Source organism: Lepidothrix coronata, unplaced genomic scaffold (assembly GCF_001604755.1).
Source record: "Lepidothrix coronata isolate B3197 unplaced genomic scaffold, Lepidothrix_coronata-1.0 Scaffold7, whole genome shotgun sequence".
NCBI lineage: Eukaryota > Metazoa > Chordata > Aves > Passeriformes > Pipridae > Lepidothrix > Lepidothrix coronata.
Genome location: NW_016690187.1, coordinates 2,952,986 through 2,979,860, shown reverse-complemented (window position 1 = coordinate 2,979,860; position 26,875 = coordinate 2,952,986). Strand labels below are relative to the sequence as shown.

The 26,875-nt window shown below is 40.1% G+C and overlaps 3 protein-coding genes across 17 annotated transcripts in view; 1 reads left to right on the top strand and 2 right to left on the bottom strand.

The window, feature by feature from the left end:
• Positions 1–388: 388 nt before the first annotated feature.
• On the bottom strand, positions 389–15,028 carry CFLAR (CASP8 and FADD like apoptosis regulator). 3 transcript variants are annotated; one of them, XM_017838104.1, is made up of 11 exons: positions 14,866–15,028; positions 13,176–13,319; positions 10,824–11,138; positions 9,892–9,997; positions 8,857–8,992; positions 8,589–8,686; positions 7,615–7,666; positions 6,947–6,996; positions 5,710–5,788; positions 1,586–2,081; positions 389–685 (listed from the first exon to the last, which is right to left on the bottom strand). In XM_017838104.1, the coding sequence occupies exons 2-11, from the start codon at positions 13,223–13,225 to the stop codon at positions 547–549; spliced, it is 1,521 nt and encodes a 506-aa protein (XP_017693593.1). In that variant the 5' UTR covers positions 13,226–13,319; positions 14,866–15,028; the 3' UTR covers positions 389–546. The 3 variants fall into 3 exon arrangements, with proteins under 3 accessions (XP_017693593.1, XP_017693600.1, XP_017693609.1); XM_017838111.1 differs by having other exon boundaries at positions 13,176–13,313; XM_017838120.1 differs by lacking the exon at positions 14,866–15,028 and having other exon boundaries at positions 10,824–11,238; positions 13,176–13,290.
• Positions 15,029–19,487: 4,459 nt separating this feature from the next.
• Positions 19,488–23,311, bottom strand: NDUFB3 (NADH:ubiquinone oxidoreductase subunit B3). Of its 3 annotated transcripts, none has more exons than XM_017837346.1 (3): positions 23,182–23,311; positions 21,756–21,903; positions 19,488–19,755 (listed from the first exon to the last, which is right to left on the bottom strand). In XM_017837346.1, exons 2-3 carry the CDS (start codon positions 21,899–21,901, stop codon positions 19,599–19,601), a joined length of 303 nt encoding a protein of 100 aa, XP_017692835.1. In that variant the 5' UTR covers positions 21,902–21,903; positions 23,182–23,311; the 3' UTR covers positions 19,488–19,598. The 3 variants fall into 3 exon arrangements, with proteins under 3 accessions (XP_017692835.1, XP_017692842.1, XP_017692826.1); XM_017837353.1 differs by having other exon boundaries at positions 23,186–23,301; XM_017837337.1 differs by lacking the exon at positions 23,182–23,311 and adding an exon at positions 22,398–22,498.
• A 102-nt stretch (positions 23,312–23,413) lies between these two features.
• Positions 23,414–26,875, top strand: part of FAM126B (family with sequence similarity 126 member B) — a 54,042-nt gene continuing 50,580 nt past the window's right edge. For 4 of the 11 annotated variants that reach the window (XM_017837292.1, XM_017837284.1, XM_017837259.1 and 1 more), the window contains exon 1: positions 23,950–24,141. The gene's annotated coding sequence lies outside the window, so the exon portion shown is untranslated. Of the gene's footprint in view, positions 23,475–23,497; positions 23,562–23,947; positions 24,142–26,875 lie in introns of those variants that run through there. The other 7 variants (XM_017837276.1, XM_017837301.1, XM_017837247.1 and 4 more) reach the window with 6 other exon arrangements.

Sequence of the window (26,875 nt, the reverse complement as noted above, 5' to 3'; positions counted from 1 at the left end):
TGGCAGACTGTCTCATTTAATAACATAGAGCCCTTGTGTGCTGTGGACAGTACTGATGACACAACCTCTAAGGCAGCAAGCAAATGGAATCCAGATTATTAGAAAGACCACCTCTCTCCCCCTCCTGTTTTGGTAGCCTGTGGAGGCATGCAAGCCACAACTTGTTAATGAAGAACTAGCATTACTATGTAGGAATTCTTTCCTGACACATTTGCCGTGCAGGGGAAAGCACCCAGAGCATTTTGGTGGTTTGGTCTGGCTTGTATTTGTTTAAGCATTAACTGCTAACAGGTATGCTAAAAAAACCACCAATAAAACAATAAAGCCACTTTAGCTTTGTTGGAAAACCCAACAGCTATACAGTTTATAGCTCTTCCCACTCTGTCTTAATGCACCAAAATGCTTCCAAATTCTTGGGTTTGGAAGCAAAAGGCACTTTAGATATACATGAAATAAAATGCATAATGTAAAAGTATGTGTGAAACTGTTCGGATCATATTAAATACTTCTTGTTAGAAACTTCAGATATGTCCTTTCCAAGAGCAGTTAAGTAGGAAAAAGAAAAAGTTCCTTCGTCAGTGTGTGTTGGAGCAGAAGTGAGTATTGTTGGCATGGGTCAGCGGTCTCATTCCATTTATAAACTCTTCCATTCAGTTCCGTATGGATATCTGATATAGGGAGTTTCCTGCAGCAACAAAAGTAAAAGCATTCCATTAGAGAATGAAGCAAGACACCATCTAAGAATCCACAAGAGAGAAGACAACTTTAGACTCAGCAAGGAGAAAGTTCCAAATTTCAGTCTTTACTGCAGAGGCTAGACCTCTAAAACACAAGGCTGAAGATGCATTTTGAGACAAACTTACAACCCAAATCACTGTTGTGATATTAATTATGCTGATAGGATGATCTGTGATTTCAAGACAAGGTTTTGGCATTTTTAAAAAGGTACTAAAAGTTAATGCTGCAACTACCTTGAAAAACAGCTGTTAGCTCCCTGATAGATCATTTGTATAGAGAAAATCTTTGTTGTTCTTATATATCCAAATATATATATGTGACTTTTGCTCAGATTCCTTTTGATCTCTTTAAACAGAGAAAAGTTTTCTGACAGTTTAAATTCAAGAATACTGGCAACCTAGTGGCTGAGTGAAGAATAAATTAAATCTACAAAAAGCAGAAAATCCTTCCCTCTCTACAGCCTTTTTCCTGAACTTAGGCACTGATTGTCTTATATTTGCAAGCAGAGCTCTCCTTAATGGTACATGGCAATCCTCAATTTAACAGAAGCCTGGAATGTGTCTTTTTATCTTGGAGAAGGAAGATTTTGCATCCTCTCTAAAGTGCTGACATACATTATCCAGGACTCCCTTCTTACTCTGTAAACCCCAGTGCCGTAACACACTTTAATTTTACTCTTCACAACCAGAAACTTCATTCCTACCTCAGGCTACTCGTCTTTTAGCTTATGACGCTGCATGAAGTCACTTTACAGGACCAGATGGGATGGAACTTAAGGTTTCTCTTTCTCAATGATAACAGGCTGTCATAGGAAATGGGTTATTTTTTTCCTCTTTTTCTAATTTACCTTATGTAAGGATCGCGGAGTAGCTCAGCCAGACAATGCAGATAATATGAGCATGAAGTTGAGGATTTTTCTAGTGAAGACACATCCACCTTACAATGGCTCCAAAAGATGTCTGCTCCTCGGGGGATAATGACTTTATTATTGATATTTTTATCATTCCCATCTACTTCCAACAGACTAGTACATTCTTGCTCATTTTCTGGCACAATGTAGCTCTGAATAAAAAAAAGCTTTGGTTTTCCTAGGAGTCCAGGACATGAGTCTGGCGTGAAGTAATTTTTTATTTGTTCCAGAGGGAATCCAGAACAGGTAATGTCTGTACAGAAGATGCCCTGATGACTTCCACGGCTGACCAATATGCAAATGAAGCTGTCATAATTTCTGTGCTGCTGCAAACTTGCAACGTCAAGCAATGTTTGCTTCATGGTGGCAATATTTAAATATCTGTGACAATGAACGTCATAGTCCAAGCCTCTGAAGGTCTCTTCCAACACATCTGAAAGAAGCAACATGTAATTAAATCACAGCACACTGAGGCTCAATCTCAACTATCCCGAATTACCATATTTACAGTGTTTTGCTATTGGAACTAAGTAGTTTTTCACAATAATTAAAAAATCAGGAGTATGCAGTGTTGATCACAGTACATTACGTACTTATAGTGCTATATGCATGTTGTCTTTAACGTGAGTTATCTACTTCATAATAACAAAAGACAGTATTATTTGGCATGTGATCTGTTCCAAATTCCACAGACCCTTGCATACTTCATTTAGAGTCAGTGTCCCAAGTTCCTACGACTTAAAATATCACGCAAGAAAAAACATTAGAAAATGTTTCACATAGTTGAAATGGTAAGGAATTATGTGAATAGCATGGGAAGCCTGTTTCCCCTTTTAACTGGTCAAAATTACTCTGAATGGTTATTATAGATATACAGAACTGCATAAAAAACACAGAGACTCCCTTACATCAGTCAAAAATGAACCTTCTGCAGTCATTTACGCTTCCTATTATATAAAACAGACTTTAAGTGATGAGTCCCAGGTGAAGAATGTACACCAGAGTCTTAACAATGACAGAATGGCATTTTCAGGGAAAAAAGAAAGCTGAACAAAGAACCCTTTGAAATGAGTTAGAAATTAAAACTGTAGATAGCCAAATCCTGAGATTTAACTATATTGTATTTGTGTTAACCTGTGCTGCAGGAAAATGTCCTAAGTTCTAAATAACTACTTTGGATTATTATTAATATGGGAATGAAACCAGATACATGGTGCTTAAAACCACAGGTATTAAGTGTTCAGAGAACCAAAAGCTACTACTACAACTCATACCTGTACCATTCTATCTTTACTATAAAACACATACATGCACTGCCCATGCACAGTTTCTGATATGAAAGCAAGTATCAGGTGCCATGTTTATGTAAAATACCTTACACATAGGAAGCCTGACTGTTCTTTGACTTCAAAAGTTTAACAATCCCTAACTAGCAGAGCCTATTTCAGAGGTAACTGGCAGCCAAGCAGCTGTACTACGCACTGTTCTCATCAAAAAGCCCATAGTGAAAACAGGGGGCAGAACTCATAACTTTCCTCAGCAAAATACAGGGCAGATACAAACCTTTTACTATAGTGAGGTAATAAACAAAAACTATAGTTTCATTCCAATTCTGTTGGTTTGATTAAATTTTGTAAAATAATTCAAAAACTGTCCAGACTTCTTTAATTTGAAAATGAAAGGTAAATCCTGCAGTATCTACTACTGGTTCACCTTCCTGAGATTAAATCTTGGGATGGCTACAGATTCTAATGGATGCCACAGATACAATTCCTAATGCTCTCCCTGCCCTCTTATGTTTCTTTAGTGTATTCAGACTTCAGAATAGTGTGGCATAACAACTCTCTACATGGTGAATGCCTTTCTAACAAACTCTTTTTGATGCCTTAAACATCAAAAAATTAAGCAATGCCATATGTCCTGTCTCTCCTGAATCTCACTGGCACAGTAATGGATTTCAGTGAAAGTCTTGCTTTCTATCCCTTTAAAATGCTGATAAAGCACTGGTGACTTTCAACATCTGAGACAGATATGGTTTAATTGCTTCTGCATTTAGTGGAGACACGCATGGAGATTGAGGCACACTAAGACTTACTCTGGGTGATTTTGGCACAACAGCAGCAGAGCCATGATTTGTAGGTGTATCTGACCTGCCAGGTGCTAAACATGTCACTCATTATTGTTCCTTTCCAGTCAGCAGACTCCCATTGTCACATTTACACTTTCTGTTCTTGTACAAGTACTTGAATGACCATATGAGCTCATGAAGAGCACATACAATGATTTGTTTTGCTTTTGTGCCGACCTTTGTATCTAGTAGCAATTCCTGTGACAAAGATGTCTGCACAGTATATTGCCTGTGCAAAAGATCCATGCCTTCTAAGGAAGAGTAGATCTAAATTTATGTATCTGACATAGCAGTTCTTTCTCTCTTTCCTGTTTTCTCCAGCATACATGCCTTATCTGCTTTTATACTTATGTGTTTCATTGAAAAACCTCAATCCTGGCATAGTAAAACACAGGCCAATAAAACATAGTTCAGTAAATTGGGTCTGAACATGCTGAGATGCCATTGGAGACAATGAAATTTAAAGATTTATTTTTTCTTAAACAAGGCTATTTTCACACCTCACGTTCTCTTTAGCTCTACACACTGAAGAAACACAGCTCCAAGTAGCAATTATTTTGGTACTGGAGCAGACTATCAAGCTACCTTCCAGATTAAGGCTGCATAGTAAGTTTCTTGCATCCAAAGGGTAATTTGCTTTCTCAAAGAAAGAGAAGAACAGGAAAGCAAAAAAGCAGGCAGCAGGACAGAGCAGAATGTTTGATTCCAAGAGCCACCAGCCCCAGTCCTTCAGTCCTTGGAAGATAGTCTATTTTCCTCTTGAGACAAATTCAGGGTTTTTTTGTTTTGTTTTGTTTTTTTGAGAGTAGAAGTGAGGAAGTGCTTTAGTACTTTACAATGAACAATATAATTTCTATATGCAGCAACTGCATCCTTGTTCTTCTAGGTTTTTTTTGGGGGGGATTTTGTCTGGTTGGTTTTGGTTTTTTTTTTTCTTCTCCAGAGATCAGCGATGAACTTGGTAGTACAGACCAAAATCTCAAAGATGCTTCCCAGTTGCATGTAACTGAGTTAAGTGCCTTCCTTTTCCCTCTTATCCATGCACGGCAGGATTGTGAATCAGTTTTAGTTCCTGTTATCCTAATGGCAAAATGTCTTGGTTTCTATAATTTATCCAACATATTATTGTCAAGCAAACACATCCATTTTACTTTCCACATCCACTGCTCTTTAACAACTACATGAATAATTCTAAGTTGGTCCATCTGCTGGACCATTACATATGATAAAAACAAAAGATATGTCCACAAACCCTCTCCTTCCCTTATGTCTCCTGCCTACTACAGAACTGACTGCAATTACTCTCTTCACTTTTATTTTTAGCCTCAAGTGCTACAGTGGTTAGAGACTGAGGGATTTTTCTGCTTCTGCAAAAATCTAATTCTTGGATTAGATCGGGCCATCAGAAAACCCCCACATTTTAACCATGGCAGTAACTACAGAGACAGCATGGTGACAGTTTCAGTTAAACTGTGCAAGGTATGACAGAAACCCACATTATTAATAAAGGAACACATAACTACTCAAAATCTTTGGTGTCCTATATGACTGCACTTCAAATCCAATGGTTTTGGTTGTCTTAACTGGTGGGAAACACTATCTTTACCATCTCTGCCAATAACCTGCTGTATGACTGTAGCAGGTAGGTCTCTGAACATCCTTTTTCTCCCTCCCAAAATTCAGTCTATCCTCTTCAAGTTCTTTCTGCACCAAAAAACCAAACTAACACTTCTTGCAATAGTTGGGGGGACAGTTGGTTTTAAGCTCAGGTTGGGCCTTCCAACTCCCTGCTTTAGAAGACTTACTAGAATTGGTAGACTGGCTGACTAGGACAACATTACCCTAGTCTGGCTGGTAAATGTACAACATACTCTTTATATTAAATTGTTCTAATTACCAACAAGTTAAGGAACTTCAAATTCCAGAGACTTACCTGCATCATTGCCAATACAGTCTATGATCAGGCATATTCCTAAAGGTTGACTTTGCATTCTGTAAGGTTCATCAGTCCCCTGAGGAACATAAGAGGACAATTAGAAAGTTAACGTCACTCTCTCAACTTACAGACCTTACTGTTTTCTCAGATTTTAGCACCTAAGATCTATTAAATTACATTTAGTTGTTTTTCATAGAGTAGCTAGCAGAAATCTCTCTACTGGGATGTAGCATATCTTATTTACACAACAAAAAAATCAGGAGAAATGGACTAATGATTCTTTTCCCCTATTTCTAGTACAGGCTTAATTTTTGTTTCCTTGCGTTATGCAATCCTGCTACCATAAAGATCCTCAGAGACTAAAACTATATCAAAAATGACAGAAGCAAGTCTGAAATGAACCTTACCTCTAAACAGATCTTCAAGTCTGTCAGGTTTTGGGTTTTTTTGTCGTGTGGGGTGAAGGGGCTTTTTAAAGCCCTGCACTATGAAAGCAATGATCTTCCTATAGTACTTCCAAATTAAGTATTTATTGAAGTAAAAAATAAATACTTATATAAGTATTATAATACTGTCTCTGCTATTGAGATGTTGGGAGCTACAAGCTTCATACTGCCAACACAGTAGAGAACTTTTGTGTTCTTCAGGTGTGCAAGCAAGCACTGCTCATCAGAACATTTGTTCCCTTATTTAGTGGAACAACTGTGTTGCTCCTAAATAATCTGTAATGACTATCACAATCACTCTCTCCTCTAAAGAGATTAAAATTCAGTTGGTACAGGTAACTCTGTTGTTCCTGTCCTACAGTCCATTCTTATCATTAATACCTAAAGCATGTCTGTCTCCTGCCTGGAGCAGCAAGGGGTGAGGAGGGAGGCATAAACAAAGTTTGCTGCATGTAAAGAAGCCCTGTGACTTCTAATGAAGATGGCAAGAGAGGTCTGACCTCCAACAGGTTTTAACTTGGCCTCCACTAATAAATGTACAAGTTCTGTGTACACACCACACATACATGGATTTTGCACACTGCTGCTTCCAGAGTAGCAGTAAATTTTTTAATTTAAAAATATATTCTGCAAAAGCAATTCACAGAACCTGTTCATGGCTGAGGGTGTACACATTACTCTGTCTGCACACAATTAAAGGAAATCCCAAAATGAAACACCCAGAAAACCAAGGTAAGTTCTCACAGAGGTTATTATATTCACATGCATACATATGGACAAGCACATACCTTATGTGACGCTGATCCCGATTCCTGAATGGACATGGGAACTGGTTCTGCTGCAGTTAAAACATACAGAAGCAATCTCAGTACATAAGTACCAGTGAGATTTCTTTGACACCAGATCAGATATAAAGAGGAATGTATCTCATTTATCTGGACCTCTTAGATTCTATGTATGCCACTGAAGTTTAAAAAGCCTTAAACTCTTCTCCTCTAAATTGTCATTTCGATTGCATTTTACATTGCTTGTGACTAGAATAAAAAAGGAATCTCTCCTACACTGAGAGAATTCAGCCAACTACTCTTAAAAATCACCATATTTGAGCAGTATTTCCAGAGAAAACACAATATACATTGAAAGAACCTGGTACTCAGGACAGTCAATCTTATCTGTGGTTTTATTAATAAAGTATTTATTCTGTTAAAAACCTGTGACAGTGGAAACCCACAACAATTTTTAATAAAGTTTTAAAATGTGGCAGCACAAGCAAAGCAGCTAAAGACCAAATAATGAGGCCAGGCTCAGTTTTCAGAGGTACCAAATACTCTCTGCTCCTGGTGTTATCAGCTGGATTAGCCATACACACAACCATCAAACAACAGTCCTTTTGATACAAAGAAATTAATCATTTGGCTCTTTTAGATTACCAAAACTCAGATAAAAATGCTCTTACCCAGGGTATGATTTAGTCCATTTTGTAATTTTTCTCTGCTCCCATTCTGCATCTAAAATGAAGAAAAAGGGCATAATTTTCCCTTTCTATTTCAAGAAAAATCATGTGTTCCAAAATAAAACACAATAGTATTTCTTCCTCAATAAAAGGATTACATGTTTTAGATTCATATATATCACCTAATTAGGACTACAAAATAACTAATGAAAAAAACCACCAAAAGCACAGACAAACAAAAAACTCCAAAATTATTGTTCCTCAGAAAAAAAATTACCAGCTTGTCATGATCAGCAAAGAAAAGTTTATTCCCTAATCTAGTAAAACAACAACAAAAAAAAATCTCCACAGATGTGAATTTTGTTTCCCATAGAGCAGCAGGGAACATTTACTGAACACATGACAGAATTAATCTCATCCAATTTAGCAAGACTAAAGACTTTAAGAAAGGTCATACTAATACAATATCAGACCTAACCCAAATATAAAGAATACTGCATGCAATAGGATTTGATGATTTTTCACATACCGACATATTTTCTTAAAATGAGATTAAAACAAACCACAAAAAAAAAATCTGAAAAATTCTTCTTAAAAAGCTCTAATCTCCAGATTCAAAAATTAAAAGCTACTTTCCCTGCAAGGTCCAGCGGTACAAAGAAGAATTATATGTTTTGTAAAGATCATTCAAAGCAAAACTCCACTAGAGTGTAGTAGAAAAAACCTTTCAAGATACAGATTTTATATGTTCAACTAATAGGAAAAAATTCACAGGACTTCTTTAAAGAGAACCTTTCTCACTCAGAAGATTTAACTCAGACCCTAAACCCAGCAAATAGTGGGAATAACATAAATAAACCAAGTAGTATTTTAGTCACTAGCAATCTCTCATTCCTCAGGCTCTGAAAGATGAATCTCCTTTTAACATCTGGGAATATTCAGAAATAAAGGATTTGTCTGATTTCTTGTGTACTTACCCCTGAATTGTAAGGAGGATCAATCAGATTGAGATTAGTGAGAGATGCTGGGCGTGCATTTACATACACTGGCGGAGAATGAACGGAGGACATTAAAGCTGCACATTTAACAGAAACACACAAATACACCATGATATATCAACTGTTTTAAAAACCTAAATCTGTGAAGCATGTAAATACTCTGATTTGTAACTCATAGTTTTATTTTCAGTAAAAGCACATCTCATTCTTGCTATCAAGAGTAACCACTGCAAAAATAGCATCTTACCTTTGTGTTTGTAGTTCTGAATCTTCCTAATCAAATCTATCCTGTGAATACTTTGAAAACAGTTTTCTATCAAATCCAGTTGATTAGGAGCCACCAAATTTAGTTTCTCCAGGTCAATTACAAGAGCTAGAAAACTCTAGAACAGCAAACGAAAACCAAACATTATCAGTAATTTGTTCTCTATCAGAAGCAACAAAACAACCCAGAAAATACCGTGGGGAGGTCATAAAGGCTGTATAAGCAATGTAGGGATGTTACCTTCTGACACACTAAGAAAATATTCTGAAAGGTATAAGAATTCTTGGTATTATCACAGAAGTAATAGAAACTAGAAAGTGATATTCTTAAAAATTAATCTTAAGTTTTTGAGGAAACAGTTTTGCATTTCATTTTTGCTACAAAGCCAGTCACTGGGAAGTCATCTCACATGCCACTAAGCAAGAGGCAAGAAAGCTTTGTGAAATTTGTAGGGCCTCTCCTTCCTTGATTAAAGAAAATGTTTTGAAGAAGACAGAAATCTTCAGTCTTCTACGCACAGTGGTCAAGTTTTCTGAATCCTCTCTAGTGACTTTCTGCTTTCTCAGAGGACTTAAATATTCAGAATAAAAAGGTACAGAGAAAGGCATAATGAAAATAAATCTGTTCCTTTGTAAGTGAAGCAGAGCACAAACATAAAAAGTGACTTTGCAATTCAAGATAAATTTCAAATGATTATTGGTTTCAGATCCTTCTTATATGAGCTTTCAGGTCAGTATTACTGAAGACTTTTTAAAAATGCCTTCTGCCTGTGAGGTTCATTCTAACACTATGCATCTAGATACAGCAAGCACTGTTCCCTGTTTTTCATGCCTCCTTCCTTGAATTAAAAAACAACAAAATGAAATAGAAGCCACTACTCTGTGTCCACTTTCTGATGCCTTTCTACTCCTGCCTCACTACCCCTTGCAGCACTGTCTCCTCTCCTTTGATCTCTAGTTACTTGCCTTTTTACTTTGATCTCTCAGTGCTCCAGGGGAGAATACCAGAAAAACATACCTTATCTTTTGCCATTTTCATCCGAGGTGTATAATCTCTAAGTAGAAAAAGAAGAGAACCCACTTCCTCTTTTTCCAGATTCTCATTTATTTCCACCATTAGCACCCTGAAAAAAAAGTTGAGATATTTCTAAACAATTAGCTTGAAGCAAGATCCCTCTCTTGCCCAACTACTGAGCTTCTCCCATGTTCCAGTCTTAATGTATCATTTCCAATTAATAAACAGGAAAAAACCCTACCATGCTACAAGATCCTACTCTTTCTAATTAGCACCTGCCTTATTCACACTGTAATAGCCACTGTTAGGAAAACAAAAGTCTTCTTAATGTTTCAATAGAGAATGAGACAACAGAACACATCTTTAACTTTTTTACCTATTAGGTACAGGGTTTTTATTTTAGTGAGAAGTTAACATAGGAAAATCTTCCTTGTGAGTATATATATTTCTTTCTGAAGTCTCTCAAAGAAAATAACTGGAACTTCTTAATTTTAGCCTCTCGAAACTAATTGAGTAAAAAAGTAGTATGAGAGGTCCCTTGATAAAAGCTATACCACATGGCTATGTGCCCAAAGCAAACTAGAAAATACCTCTAACTAATGATGTCCCTTTAAAGTGCCATTTTTATCTGCTAATCTACAATTTACAAACATCATTGGTTATACTGACTAACATACAAACTCCTGAAATATAGATGCTTCTAATGTCACGACTTGTGAGAAAGTACTAAGGTTTAATTTAGGGACTAAACTTGACATATTCTTTTCACTGTAATTCTAGATATAATGCTCTTTTCTGCTTTTCTTTTACCTTTAATAACTTTTTAAAAAATAAATAAAAAACCAACCCTCCCATCCCTCTCTGAAATTAAGGAAAACCCCCCATTTACTTTGAACAAGATGGCATAGCTTTGAAATCTGAAATAGATATATTACCTGTAATCAGGGATAAGTCTGAGACTCCTGGTAAGGTAAGCTTCCACTGTTGCTTTCTCAGTGTTCAAGATCCTCCTCAGTAAGTCAAACCTTTTAACTCTGTACAGCAGCTCAGACAAGCCAACAGGAGACAGTTTCTCCCTCTCATTCAAAGCTGCCAAGATCTCTCTAAGATCGGCAGTGGCCAAGTCAGGAGCAAGGTCTCGGCACAGGAAAACCATCATCTCTTCTTCTTCTTTATCCAGTTCTTCTTGAATCTGGTGAATAAGGGCAGCTGGCACTTGGCACGCGGTCATCACTCTGTAGCTGTGCCTACTGGTTATAAACAGGAAACCAACACGACATGAAGCCCATGTCTATCGCAGCACTTCTCTGGTGTTCATTCTTAACTAGGTGCATTTTTACAAAAGCAGTTCTGTGGGAGAGAATTAGAAGTCAATAAATCAGGGATCTGCTGCACAAGTTCACAGTTAACTCTCCTAACTGAAGTATTTTGCTTTCGACTAAAACTCCAACTTACTTTTCACAGACCTCCTGTGTTCGAGGGACTCTCCCAGCTATTCATTATAGAACTAAAGATACTTGGTAGATCATACTAATCAGAAAGACATGTGAGTTCTTTTTAAAGTTAATTGCATTAACACTAATCTGTAAATTCCATAGGAAGTGAAACAAAAGTCATCAGCTTCCTGATGAGTGGGTACTTCAAGTATTTCTGAAAGCTCTGACCTCTTCCCAGCAACCCTCCACCCCTCTGTTCATCACCACCTTTTCTCCCCTCAAAGTTTCAAGGCATTTTTCAGGAAGCTAAAAGGTAATGCAATCATATATAGTAGATGAAAGAACAAAAAAAACCCCCCACATATAAAACCACTGCTATCAGGCATGCACTTGGTCTTGAATGAAGTAAAAATTAAAGAAATATTCACAAGATAACATGTAATATTTTAAAACGCTAATTAGCTGTAAATACAGGAGCATGTGGATTTTCTTACTAATTGGCATAACTTAAAGTGATTCCAATCTGAATGAATTATTTGGGTTTTAAGGATTCTCCATACACACCCTTCATGCTCAAAAAGGTTGAAGAACCGCTCAAAGAAAAAATTCCAACCTTCAATATGCAAATTGGTTAACTCTGAAGGTACAGATAAGCCACAGACTGCCTTTTTCTTCATGTAACATTCATGTGTCACCATACTGAAAACTGAAATAAAAACTCCACCCTAGAAAAACCCCCAGCCTTGTGATTAACAAAATCAATATGGTGCTATGTTCAATTTCCACTGCCACCAACTCTGGAAATTCTATCTAGCCTCCTCTGATCTCCATTACATACATGGAGAAAGGTGAGATGAGCAACCTGAAGACAAATCTTAGTCCTTAAAAGGAGTTTGATGACTAAACTGCATAGTTTTTTTTACACTGTACTGGAAAGCAAAAGCTAACACAACTTCAAAGCCTAACACACTGAAGATTCTAGCACCTGAGGAAGATTTTTTTAAAGCATTTAAAGGTGTAACTTTTGTTACACCTTCTGGAAGTTACAAGCAACGTCATATACTGTGTTCATAAATGAAGCAGACGAGATAAACTCATCTACAAGCCTTCCCTGCCCCCCAAGTGCTGTTTAAATGAAAAATAACTCTACAGATCTACTTGACTTTCCTCAGAAAGGAAATAAGAAACAGATTTGGTTAAACCCATGGACTGCCCACTAAAAGAGTCCATCAGAGGATAAGCAGAGGAACTCCTCTTACACTCTAATGTGTTTTGGAGAATGTTCTATCAGAGAAAAAGCATATTAATTGCTAACTTATTTTCAATCTAACATCAAACATTGATGAGAATTCTACAGAAAGACACAGACTGTTTTCATGCCATAATGCAGTCAAGAAAGGGGAGACAGAAAACACTTTCATATGAAAGTATCTCCCAGATACATAGAGCTGGGACTTTCAAAAGGACTTGAGGAAATTTTATTTATGACTCACTCTAAAGCAAAGAGGAATTTAACAACTTTTGGCCATTTTCAGAAATCTCAAAAAAACTTTTTAACTATACCAGTTGATTTTTATCTAGTCTTTTAAAACTAGTTAAAAAAAGAGGGAGAGAGTGTGTGTGTGTGTGTGTGTGTGTGTGTGTGTGCGCGCGTGTGTGTTAGGGAGTAATTTCCTACAGAGTTGAGATTTCAGACATGCAAAATTACCAATTATATGTTACTTTAAAAATAATCTGCCTTTAAAGTACACATATAAATAACTTACTTTTGTGAACTTCCTTTATATAAGCTAAATCACATGCTCATTATAAAAAATGCTGATCATACTTTTAGTGCTGAAACTGCCTTACCTGTACGCAAGTCTGTCCACAAAAACATTGGAAGAGTGGCGTTTGACCATCGCCAAATCACTGATCCAGATCCAGCACACATTGGTTTCTACCCAGTATTTTCCACTGATGGTCCATAGACAGTTTATTACATCAACTCATTCTCTGTTGGACAAGTATCAAGACCAAAAATTATTGTGGTGGGCCTACTTCCTAATTTTATGGAAGGGGGGGAAACAAAAGAAAAATGACATGTGTTCTTCTGTATGATTCCACTGGACCAGGAATGATGCTTTAAATAAAAGGAAAAACAACTGCACACTCAGTGATCGCCAATAACATTCACTGGATACTGTGTGCCGAATGAGTAAGAGCAACATGAAGTAGGTTTTTAGTATAAACTAAACCAGTTTATAACTTTGCAACCAAGCACCACGTGCCCATATTTTGACAGCAGATATGTCACAAGACTGGGGCAAGCCCAATGCATTCCATGTGCTTTTATCTAAGCCAGATCCACTTCACTCGAGGAGATGAAGGGGCCAACTGATGACTTTTTCAAACATCACAGATACAGTTATCATAGCTGCAATAATTAAAGAAAAAGCAAAAAGCAATGGAAACATAAAACCGAGCGGGTTGGCTTTTTATTTAGATTACCCGGGCCCTGCAATAGGACCTACATTGAATGTAGATTCTCTACAAAGAGGAGAAAAAAACCAATTTATCTTCTAAGACAAAATAAAAAAGTTCATACTCAGAGATAAAACTGCCCCAATAATCTGTGTGTTCACGTGCATGTGCAATCAAGGATTTTTTTTTTCCCCACACCCTCGCAAGGAGCAGGAAATAACATCGTACTAAAACTTCACACACAAAGATGCACAAGGGTCCTGTTAACTCCCCGCTGGCCATTTTGTATCTCGAACGTTTCACAGTCATCCTCCCGGCAACAAAACCAGGATATAACCCCAGCGGGTGCGGCTGATGTGGAAAACGATCCTTGTTTCCCAAGATGAGTTCATGTGGAATACCCCACGCTGGCAGGAGAGTAGGAGGTGAGCTGGCGACGAACGGCGCTGGGGGCGCTTTGTGCCTCCTCCGCTCTGCTTTGTTTGAACAGGCGGGGCGGCGGCGGAGGAAGGGCTCTGCGCTCCCAGCCGCTGCCATCCGGCATTTTTCAAAGTTGCAGAGCGTGCTCCAAAGCTTTCACACTTCCCTATTTCCTCATCGCCCTATGCCCTCTAATAGAAGGACTTGTGCGAGGTACTCGGGGAAAACAGGGAATTCCCTCGGGAACTTTCGCATTCCTTATTATTCTGTTAGGTTTAAACAGTTTTCTCGCAGCGTAAACCAGTAGTGCCCGCACTAAGTTTTTTAGATATGCGCTACTTTTAACGCCCCAGTCCTCCTGACAATACCCGCCACCCCAGCAACACACAGAGAAAACAACAACTAGACGTGGTTTATGCAGTTTTCCACTCAAATTTCTAACTACGTCATTTTAGACCGCATTCGGTTTCGGTTTTCCCCGTGAGCCAAGGCCAGGCTCAGGCCTCCCTTGCACCGGACGCTCCGACCACAGCCCGCCGCTCGCCCGGACACAGGGGAGAGGACCCGACCCCGGAGCACGGTGTGTCAGCCGCCTACACTGAGAGCGCAGCGCGACACGGGGAGTGCGAGGAAAGGAGGGGGGAAAGGTAGAACGCACCCAGACACGCCGGGGAGGTCCCATCTACGGCACTCGCGTCCGCCACTGGGAGCAGGGAGGAGGCGGGGACGGTGCCGGCCCTGCCGGGTGAGGCGAGGCGGGGTGAGGAGCTGTGTTTCCGTTCCGGTTCTGCTCCGGGAGACGGTGCGCGGAGCAGCGCCCAAATGCGCCCGCCCGGCTCCCGCACGATGGAGGCGGGGCAGGGCCGTGCGGCACCGCCCGGCACCTTCCTCGGACATTCACGGAGCGGCTGCCGAGCGGGGGCAGCGCTGGGAGGGGATGGAATAGCGGGAGCGCGGTCCTGGGTTCGGTGTGTGCACAGGCGTTTGTAGGCTGAGTTTTTGTACCGCTGCTGGTACGGGGACAGACAGGACGGCTCTGTACTGCCCTGGGAGCTATTAAGTAGTAGAGCATTTTTTAATGAGCAGCTGCAGACCTGAGTTCAGTGGGAGTACGTGTTTTGGCTGGGGTTTAGGCAGATGTAAGCCCCTACTTGGTTCATGTCTTGCTCTGTATGAATTCGTTCGTTCATAGTGAGGATAATGTAGAGGTGTGTTAAAGTTGTATGCTTCCTGTTGTATAATCTTAAATAAATACTAAGTAATGCCTTGTTCCTGAAGACTGGGCGTTGCGATTCCCAGCAACTTCCATGAAGCCATTTACCGAGCTGCTAGTGGTGCAGCTGGAGCTGCTCTCCAAAAGGCCTAAAATCTGAGCTATTTTGTCTGCTGAACTAGACAAAAGCCACCTCCATATGTGGTGAAATGAGATACATGCAACTCCCAGCTCAATGGATTTCAAAGCATTTACAGCGAGTCATTTTTTTTGTGCTGCTAAAAATAGAGCAGTGGAAGCACAGTAGTCTGGGATAGCACACACACATTCATGCTGTCTTTAGAACTGCAGGGGAAAAGGAGGCAGAAAGTAATTACCCACAGTAGAATTTGGCCAGGTACCAAGTGACAGCTCTTTGTTCTGAAAAAATACCTGTGTTCTTACTGAAACTGTGTGGTCAGGCTCTTACTGTAATGTCAGTCATTCAAGGATATCCCAGTATCCTGGCTATTAAGGTGCGGCATTGGATTGGCACTGATTCAGAAAGAAACCATCTACCTGCTGTGAATCAATATGTACACTTTCTCCTTGGAGCTGTTCCATGCAAACACATAAAAGATTTGTACAGGCTAATAAAAGAGGTTTAAAGAGATGGTATGGCTAGAGACTTACAAAAGAAGAATTATTTTTTTCTTTTATGTTAGAAGAATGAGTGATTTACCCATTTAACACAGCCATTACTGGAGCTACCAATATACTCTTTTACGTGCTCTGCTTTTTCCTTAATGTACCTAATTTTTATTAAATAGTTTTCATATTTTTATAGGCAGCATTTGGAAGTTGTATGCAAGGTTCTTCATTCTTCTCGTTTCTGTGTTGAAACACTACATTGTCTTCCATAGCTACTCATGTAAACTAGAACTGTAAATTAGTATGAACTTACAACATGGAGCATAGCAGTAAGATTAGATGTGATGGAGAAGAGATGGTTCTATATGTTTCAATGCAAAGGGCTCTGGATATAAATCTCTGGCTTGGACATATTTCTTTTGATATGCTTTCATAACAGGTGATATGCTTTAATAACAGGTTTGGTCTATTTAATTTTGTCTATTCTCCTAGTTATGTAAATAAAAAACTCTTAAGAATTTATGTCTCCTAAAATACTATGCACTTGTCTTTTATGCTATAATTTCATAATTAGATCAGAATGACTGTGTTCCATCTGTATATACAAATGGTATCACTAGTTTAATTTGTTATGTGTTGGTTTCATTATTAGTATTTTAAAAAGACTCAATCACTAAGGGAAGTGACTAATTTTCAAGGAGTTTTCCATTGGAATAATGGTGAAAGGATTAGATTATCTGACTTTCAGATTTCTCTATGGCCTACAACTGAGGACAGAGAATGTATAAAACATCTGTAAAATCAGTTCCTTGTCATACATGTAAAAGAGTTTAGATGAATCCCTGAATGTTTTGATACCCACAATGAAATCAGTAAATTTAACTGGGAGACAAGCATGGGTCCTGAGTGTATTCCTGTCAAAGCCCTTGAAGCAAATACTCCTAACTTCAATTAGCCCCACATAGAAAAAAACCACTTGCATTGATGTATAAAGTCTAGCTAATAAAAGCTGATCTGGCAAAGATCTAATTGCAGGATAGAAGCTCGTAGTTTGAGAGCACAACGGAATGTTTTGTATGAAGGTTTTCAGGAGTGATTCAAGGCAGTGTTATAATGCATAGCGACAGTCTGGTGTCTAAACTGCAAGTGCCTTACGTAATGAGAACAGTTATTCTATTATGCTCTGAAATAGGAGTTTCAGAGAGAGACAATTTATACTGCAATGTAGTCACTATTGGAATAATTTAGCTGATTTTCTGTAACATACAAATTTGGAAGATTATGCTAATGATGTAAATATCAATGGTAGAATAAGCAAAAACAATAGATAAATCACAAGTATCTTTCCAAGGGAGCAAAAATAGCTCTTTTGACTGCTGATGGAGATGGGATTTCCACCTGCATTTCAGAAAATGGAGCATCAGATACAAAAAGAGCTTCCTGACTGTGGTATTACAATCATGTATGTTCCTTACCTGCAGGTGCCATTGTGGTTTATGACCCTTTTTTTTCACTGTAAAATATCTATGCTGTGAGACAGGCATTGTGAGGACAACCATTGCTATGGTTACAGTGAAGACAGATTTGGTACTATTATTTTCATACACAGGAAATACTCCATCCCCAGGCAGGATTTGTATTATTATACGTGTGAAAGAAAAATCTTTATGAGTATTGTATGTCTTATAATGATGAGACATTTTTATATTCCACAATATTGGCAAAATATGTTCATCAGAAATTAAAGGCAGTTGTTTAGGGCAATGACTGCCATCTGGCTATTAAACCATTGAATGATACCACTTTAATTCATAAATGCATGACTTTCACCTAAGCTAGTCTAGTCTAACAGTGAATATGCTTGATATATTTGCTCTATCAGTGAAGAGGGAGGCTTATAACATTTAAAAAGACTGATTCTACTGCACGTAATGCTAGCTCTGGTACTCGTTTTTCTGAACAGCTATCTAAAATTCAGTGCTCTTAGGAAGTTTATTCTTGGACCCAGATAGAAAACAAGCAGTGAATACCACCCTTTAAAAATGTGTATTCTGGATGGTACTGCCTGAGGGACAATAGAAATATTTTGTGCAACAGACCTTACACAGTAGGTTCTTGATTTGTTTTTTGGGGAATGACGCAACTGGATACGAATGTTTGAGGAAACAATTAGGCAAAAAAAGTTTAGTAAAATCAATATTGGCACTATGAACAGTGCCTTGAGCAATGTCATACAAAGATGACAAACTCCACTGAATAGTACAGCTGCACTCACACAGTAGCAGATGTTGCTTATTGGCTCTAAGAATGAAGCTCTGTTATTATCTCACTTAAAAAGGTTGTGTGTGGATATATATATTTAAAAAAATTAGCTATGTTTTGCTAGGACTTTTCAACTTTTTTGTAAACCTGCAATTTTTGACAGGGTTACATAAAATTTTCAGTTTCTTCACCATGGAAGTACAATATATAATTTTGTAGGGGCATTTACAGTTTCTCACTTTTTTGTCTAATTTTGCTTTTCTGTTTAGTGACACAGATATCCTGTTGTTTGGATTGAAAAATGATATAACATATCCTCCTTACTTTGTTACTAATGCCTTAACAAAATTTACAGTAGGCTATTCAGTCAATTCTAATTCCTAGCACTGCAGAGGACATATACTGCCCACAAGCCCATTTCTTCTGTAGTCTTAATTCCAGGCATCCTTAAAGCACTCCAGAAGCTGTTAGATCATTTAGGGAAAACCAGGACATTTAAAACAAAGTATTAAAATACTGTAGGTGTAAAAATAAATATGTACTTAATACACCAGAACAAAGAAAAAAAAGAATTTTTCTTTCTCTTTTTCACAGTACAGTCAAGTATATTGGAAGTCATATTAAATAAGGTACAGTTAGTGCTGAGTTGATTTTATTCCACTTTACTAAGCAAATGTGGCAGCAATGTAATTTTTAATGTCTGGATATTACACAGCAGATTATTTTGGTGCATAGTGCCTGCCAAGTTCATTATCTGTTCAATATGACTAAGTATAAGCCTTGGTCTTTTCACATATACTTTGAGGTGATTTGGGGTAGTTTTTAAAGCTCTAAGGTAGTATTTTTATTTAGAGACATAAGAGTGAATAGTAACATATACATCTAAGAAATGACAGATCATTCATTACCACTTACTGGCAAATGATAGCTATTAAACCTGTAACAAATACAGTACAAATTTTCTCTTAAAAGCAACACAGTTCTCAATTTCATTTAACAGAATGTTGGCAGGGCTTGAAAGAGCTGGTCTGATAGTTTCCCTTGTTCTTTAAAGGGTGGTACAGCAAACCCAAGAGCAGTCTTGCGTTGGTTTTCCCCCAGATCAAGGTCAGTTAAATTGCTCTGGCTGTGTTTTTTGATCCTTCCACAAAAGTATAATAAAATCAAACAAACATGGTTTTGCCTGTGACAGACTTTAATATGCATGTTATAAGTACAGAGTGAGCAGCAGGCTTATGTGTGTTTCAGCTTACAATTAGTAAGTATTAAGTTGTCATATTTGATCTTCAATGATGGCCTCCACTTTTCTTTGGAGGAAACAGTGTATATTCAATGCCAAGAGCTATGACAAAAGCTGCAAATCCCCACTTGAGTCCTCTAGTAAAGACTTCTGTTATGGTGACAGGTTTTGCAAAGCCACCCATAAATCTCCAGGCTTCATTACTAGAAGAAAAATGAAACCAAAATTAAAAACAAGATCAGTGGAGCCACTATGATAAACATGAGCAGGAATATCTTTGTTTGTAAAGAACGCTTGCTGAAGGTATTTCAATTAGAGATACTTTGAACCTCTATAGAATGTTCTGTCATTTAAGTACCAGGAGTTACCACAAGTCAAGTTCACTATATTAACTGTTAAATCTTTACAGGTGTAATTTGAAATACAAGTAACTCCAGGAAACATCATAGTTACATGAAAAGAACCACCTCCCCAAATTTTTGTAATGGTTGTCATCTGTTTTTACTGTGAAAAAAAATCAGAACCCACTAGCCCTTGCATGGAATGGACTAACTACAAAGGCTCCTCACCATGCTAGACAGTATCTAGCACGGTTAAATCATAGTTTATCATAGTATCTAGCATAGTTAAATCTTACAAGGAAAGTTTTTCCAGACATAAAAAACTCATCCTAGTGTGGAGGCACTTTCTGTTTTACAATACAACATATTAGGTTCAGATGATTAAAAAAAAAAAAGACTGAAGAGACTGTATTTAGCTTTAGCTACGGAATATTTACAAACTTCACACTGTTTTGCCTTGCTGTTGTCAACATACATTCTTACTGAAACCTTAGTCACTAGCTGACTACCAACATTTATGTGTAGTAGGACCACTGTTACCTATAGAGGTGGATGCAGTTTATCTCTTCTAAGGACTCAGAAGTCCTTAAGAAAAGGAAAAAGAACCGAGCAATAAAATCAGAACTGTCCTTCCAGAAGATACAGAGTTTTAAAACAAGGGGGTCAGGTATTTATGTTCACAGATAATTCCCTTGTGCAGATGGATTTTATGACTCTGGATGAAAACATTTGGGCATGGAAGTGTATTGTCTAGATGCCAGTATAGGGCCTAATTGATACAGGCTTAAAGTTTCCAAATATGGCATCTTTCACAAAGCTTATTCTGTATTGAATATGTACATTAATGTGCATTTGCCATAAAGGTGGAAAGGCACAGAAATAGAGGCAAGATAAATGTGATACTGGCCTGGAAAATTCATTAAGGACTGATATTTCAAAAGATTCGTGTCATCATTAAAAGTGTGTTTTACTTTATGTTCACAGCTTTAAACTATTTCAAAGGAAGGAAAAAAGTTCTGTCAATCCCAAACGCCTCCAGAGGTTGTAGCATGAAACAACTTTTTAACAGATTACCTATTTGCTCTTCCATTTTTCTTGTAGTGATTTGAAGTAAAGCCTTTTCTATGAAGGCTCCTGGAATAGTTTGCTCATGCAACTTTTCCTTTACAGAAGAAACAGACGACACAGCACAAGACATTTAGCATTTTTATTCCCCAAGATAAAAAGGTGGTTGAGCAAAGTATTGCATAATTCACTAGGTGGGAGAAATACATTAAGCACTGTTTTAACAGCTTCCTAAATGATCCGGAATTGCTCTATCTAAAAAGGAGGAGATACTCACTGTAGAGTGGGACAACTTAAGAGGTAAAAGCTGATCCTCCATTATGTCATTCACTTTTAGCCAAATGAAGTGCACAGTTGAATGCAATTCCACCCTGTATACAAGTACACTTCTTTTCAAATAAAGGCCTCCTGTTGTGTATGAGGAATGCTGCTCCTACTCAGAATGTCAGTTCCATTGCCTTCTCATCAGGATCTGAGCACACAGTCTCTTTGCAGAGAAGGACAGGCTTACTTACATGTGCAGGCCTAGTATTACTGAGGGGAGTGAGGTATTGGTCACTGTGCCTGAGCTGTATCATCACAGGACATCACAAAAAGGCAAGGCTGCCTTGCAGTGTGTGGAGACTGGTCAAGGGGATGGAAGGTGTGACCTCTACACAAAAAGTACACAAAGACTTAACTGAAATTCTAACCAACTTTCACTGTTTTTACCAAAGGAAGAATGATCTGCAATGACAAGGTCCAGTTGATGCTACAAGACAACACATCAAGGTTATTTTTGAGGCTGCTGGACTTACCGAGCCCACGGATCCCTAAGACCCCGCTTAGCCAGCCTTCTCTGGACCTCCTCCAGTGGGGTGCCCTCTATCTTCCACTGCCTGTAGTCAGGGAGTTCCATTTTGCTGTGGCCATGGCCATGGCCGTGTTCATTTCCATGTCCCATACCTACAGCAAAAGGAAAGTCTGTTACTTCACAGAGAGCGTCGTCTTGTTTTCACACACTTGCAAAGAACAATCCCCTGTACAGGTAAAATGGGGAGGTAACACAAAGGAACAGAGAACAAAGAGCTTTGTTCTGTAAAACAAAGAGCTGAGAGACTTCACGCTGCATTCCAGAAGTGGGTGATTACACCCAGTAAAGCAAACCATGCAGAGTTCAGTGTTGCTGTGTTGTAAGTCACCACCACCACAACACCCCTGGAGCAGCTGTGTCAATCTCCTGTGCCAGAGAAGAGTGTAAGCAAACCAATGGCTTCCAATGTCTGTAAATGCCCTTTCAGCAACACCAGAGCCCATTATCTTACAGGCTTTCCACGATATGTCAAAAAGACTTAAGAACGAAAGCTTCTAATCTAGGTATGGCAGAGCTATGAGCGCCAAGCTCTGAAGAAAAACCTGAGAGGAACAAAGCCTCGGCTGCTCAGCTCCTTTTCAGCTGCCTCTAGTTCAGTGAAATGTAACTGTGGTGATCAACAGGTCCAGGAGAGATGAGAGGGCAAGGAGATGCACCTTACCAGTCATTTGATGAGGCTGAAAAATACACACTCTATTTACATACACCTTAGAGAACTACGAAAATATGAAGTTTCTCTTTAAAAACAGCGATCAAGGCAGATGGGAAGGTGAACATTTTCAGGGAGATCCTGAAGGACTGGAAGAAAACAATGACAGCTTTGAAGTCTCCATTTTCACAAGGCACTTGAGACTTCTTCGAGCCAAGATTTCCCATTTTAACACATATCAGGTGGCAAAGAACATATTTAACGTCCTGAACTTTTAGGAAAATTGACTGGAATACAGAGGTGCCTGTAACTCTTGAAGAAGACTCCAAGCCCTGTAGGCAAGCGAAAAGGGTCTTCTTGCAGAGGGAAACTCGGAGAGCAGCATTAACGCTGTCACTACTCGAAAATACCCCCCCCCGAATTAAACCCCAGCCTACAGCCTTGCCAGAAAAAAACAAGACCTCTCTGCTATCAATGTTCACCACTCTACAAGGAGGTCATGCCCTGGCATGGCTAGGGGGCTGCACTGCGGCACCAGCCGGGCGACCCCGCCCGCAGGGCCAGCACAGGCCGTGCCCGAGGGGCGGCCCGCGCGGGGCATGGAGGGCACAGCCCAGAGCGACAGCCGCCCCTGCCTGCGCTGCCCTGCCCAGCTAGCACACGGGTCCTTCTGGCAGGCAGGGCCCGTTCCCGTTCCCGTTCCCAGTCCCGTCCCCGGTACCTGCCCGCTCCGCGACCCTGCTCAGGACGCAGCGCCACCCGGAAGCGGAAGCTGAGACAGGACCAGCCGCTACAGGAAGCGCAGCCAGCCACGCGGGTTCCGGGAAGCTTTCGTTCCGATCCTTCCTGCTGGCCTGGCGCGGGTGCGGAGGCTGCGGGACCGCCGCCCGCCCCGCTGCCACCGGCAACCCTCCTGCCCCGGCTCGACGAGGCAGGACCCGCGCAGGGACCACCGGCGCCGGCTCGGGCTGAGGGGTGAGGGGAAGGAGACGCTGACGGGAGACCGGCCAATCGGTGCGGCGCTTGTTGCGGGAGGCGTGGCCCAATGGGCGGGCGGGTTGCTGAGGTGCGGGTCTGGCGGCGGCGGCGGAGCGGAGCGGGGTGAGGGGGCGGCGGTGCCGGGCGGGGGGCGAAGGGGCTGGGTTCGCACTGGCACCGGCACCGCGGGGCCCGCGCCCTTCGCTGGCTGCCCGCCGGAGTCGGTCGCTGCCGGCGGTGCAGACACGGACGGAAGCCCCGCAGGGTCTGTGCGTGCGGGGGCGCGAACTGTTCCCTGTGCTCCCGCCAGCGCCGCTCCCGCTGCCGTTCCTGCTCCTTCTCCTGTCCTCTTTCCCGTCCCCGCTCCCTCTCCCGTTCCCCGCTCCCTCTCCCGTTCCCCGCTCCCTGTTCCCCCCGGTCTCTGCCCTCGGCCGGCGCCCCCTGCCCGTGCTGTGTGAGAGCCGTTCCCCCGCCCTGCCCTGGGAGCGGCGGCGGGGCCCGGGCAGTGTCCGCTCTGTGCCCGCCCTCGGGGCGTGCCCCGGCAGCGGGAGAAGCCGTGCGGGAAAGCGGAGGTGCTCGCAAGCCCGGCTGGTGCCAGGAGCTGGCTTTTGGTTTGCAGTGGGTATGTCTTAAAGGAGCGCTGGTGTTTGTTTCCGTAGGAGAAGCGGGGAGGCATCCCGAAATCCTGGAAGTGCACTGAAAGGTAAGTGGAAGTTAAGAATTCTCTTGACAGCTGCTTCTTGAGTGGGATGGTTACTTGGTTTCGCCGAGCACTTGTCTCCGGGGGCTCGGCGTTTTGCATGCTGCGGCTGTGTGATTGAGAAGTGTCAATTGCCTTCGTATCTGATTAATTAAAATTATGTTTTGTGTTCATCAAGCTTGAGTGCATAGTTCCCTTCGTCTGAAAAGAGACTGGTAAAAGATAACTACACAGTCAGTGACTTATAAAGACTTAAATTATTCCTGAATACAGTAATGCTGGTTTTTGTTAGCAGAATACAAACTCCGTTTTATTAATTTCTGATACTCTTTTAAGAATGAGAATGAACACTGATTATTGCATGATGCTGGCAGAATTTTGGGACAGGCTATAGTACCTTTTTTTAAAATATATTTTGATGTAAAACTACTTATGGGTTTCCGGGTTTTTTTAATAGGGATACTGGAAGTGCACGAGAAGAGTTTCAGGAGGAATGGCATTATCATGTTATTAACAGTGAAACTGTTCTAAATAGAGTGCCATCTGTTTAATCCAGACTGCTTCAGTCTGGTTTTAGTATTGAATGTTTTTCACTATGAGATAAAGTCTGGAAGATTCAGAGCAGTCTCAGGGTGAGCAGAGACACATTTGTTTTTCTGTAATGTCAGGGGGGTGGAATGGTAGGAGGGCTCTTTATTTGTGAGGTGCCTGAATCCTTGTCTTACAGAGAATGAAGTTCTGTCAGATACCTGAAAAGTATTTATTTTTTCCTGTTGTGACTGAAAGTTAATGTGTACGTGTTCAAAGTCCAGCAGTGCTGAGGAACGCTGATATTTTTCTCAGAAATTTTTTTTCAGTGACCTATAGGCATGTCTGATACCAGATAGCTTGGTTTTGTTTTTCAAGGGAAAAGTACGAAGTCCTGCTTTTGTTTATGTTTGGTGCTTTTTGTTTATTTGTTTTGGGGATTTATTTTGTGGTGCTTGGAAGCATAACTGGATTATTTATCCATAAAAGAATACTGGTATTGCTGAGTCTGTCAACATGGACGTTCAGTTCTGATCTCAGAGCGTTGGCTTTGTGTGATGTGTTGCAGATGAACAGAACTGTAGCAGGGGACTGCAGTTGGCACAGTTTGTCTTCAAGTACCATCTCTTTCAAGGTTTAACAAGGTTTTGGGTAGCTGTTCCTGCCTCTCTCCCCCTACCCCTCCCAAGTACATAAAGACTCTTGATAGGTAAAGCTCTGTGCAATTGATAGATTTGCTCTGCCGTGTTTTGCTTCCTAAATTTCCTTTCACCATGGACCATAGTCTTTTAAAAATAAGATTGCATATATGAGGGATGTGATGTTTTGGGAACATAGTAAGCTTTTTGAAGCTGTATCTTCACCAAGTGAGTCTGCATAATTTAAGAGGGCCTACAGTCTTGCTACAACCTGTTTTGAGAAGGAAGCTTCACCGTAATTGCAGTGCTAGTCTGAAGAAATCAGTATGCACAAGGAAATAACATAAAGAAAAGAAATTTTCATTTTGTGTAAAAAAACAAACAAACAAACAACAAAAAACCATAAAACCAAACAAAACCAAAAACCTGAATGTCCTTTAGGGTGGGAAGGTCATTGGGATTCCATGCAGTAATCATATTTTTGTGGTTTATTCAGTTGGTCTTGTTTGTTTGGGTTTTTTAATTTATTATGCATGCTGGTGATGCTTACTAAAAAGATTAAGTATTCTAGGATAAAGTTATGTTAGCTTGTATCCAGCCATGGATACAATTCTTGGGATTCCTGCTCGTGTTGCTGGGTTAGAGGAAGGTGGCAGGGTTTTCTTGACTAGCTTTCAAAAGTCCATGTTTCTGAGCAATTGTGTGGCTGTGCATTGTGTGTTAGCAGACTGTGAGATACATTAAAGGTACTGCTGTTCTCTGCCTGTGCCTTTAATGTTCTCTCTAGCACTGAATGGTGTTTAGTGGTGTGCTCTTCATAACTGTGTTCTGGAGTACAGAGCTGTGTGACTGACAGTGACTTGAAGTATTTTGAGTTTTCAGATGACAAAAAAGGGTTATGGCATTGTTGTTCTGGGTTTTTTTCCCCTCAATATCTTAATACATATTTGAACTATTTAAATACCACATCTTTTTTTCCCTGAAATTGCATGTTACTTTCCCCAGCTTTGTATAAGTTGTCATTTACAAGTCACTAGAAGCCTTTTGTCATTTGAATAAAATTGTCAACCTGCTTTAATTACAGTGATGATGGAAAAGATCTTTCTGTAGTCCATTTTTGTTTCTTTGGATGTCTTTTAAAAAGGCTGTGAAAGGTGGGGAAGGAAATTATCTTCTCAGGCATGATTAGAGGGCTAAATATTTTATGGATAGTATCACAGTCTCAAACCATTGTTTCATCTTTCTCTTGGAGAAGGGATCGTCTGGAGCAGTAGTTGTAGTTTCTTTCTGTTTGTGGTGTGTGCTTGGGGTTTTTTGGAGGGGGCAACCCAAAGACCATTCTTCACAGGAACAGCCATTTGAGTTTAATCTGCTATTTTCTCTTGAAGTCTAAAGCTCTGAGATCCTGGTGTATGATAGGACCATTGTTTCAAGCCCTGCTTGTCTGCCACAGCTGACAGTATTTGACAGCAGGTGCTTTATTCTTACAGTCTTTCCTGGGCAGGCATATAGGGCTACTCCTTAGGTCAGCTCTCCCAGTCTTTCAGTGGGGATGATGTTTGGTACGGATT

Coding starts and splice junctions, on each gene's coding strand:
- CFLAR (XM_017838104.1), bottom strand. CDS start 13,225: ATGGTCAAACGCCACTCTTCCAATGTTTTTGTGGACAGACTTGCGTAC. Junction 11,139..13,175: donor GTGGACAGACTTGCGTACAG/GTAAGGCAGTTT, acceptor GTTTATAACCAG/TAGGCACAGCTACAGAGTGA. Junction 5,789..6,946: donor CGGGATCAGCGTCACATAAG/GTATGTGCTTGT, acceptor TATGTTCCTCAG/GGGACTGATGAACCTTACAG.
- NDUFB3 (XM_017837346.1), bottom strand. CDS start 21,901: ATGGGACATGGAAATGAACACGGCCATGGCCATGGCCACAGCAAAATG. Junction 19,756..21,755: donor CTTAGGGATCCGTGGGCTCG/GTAAGTCCAGCA, acceptor TTTTTCTTCTAG/TAATGAAGCCTGGAGATTTA.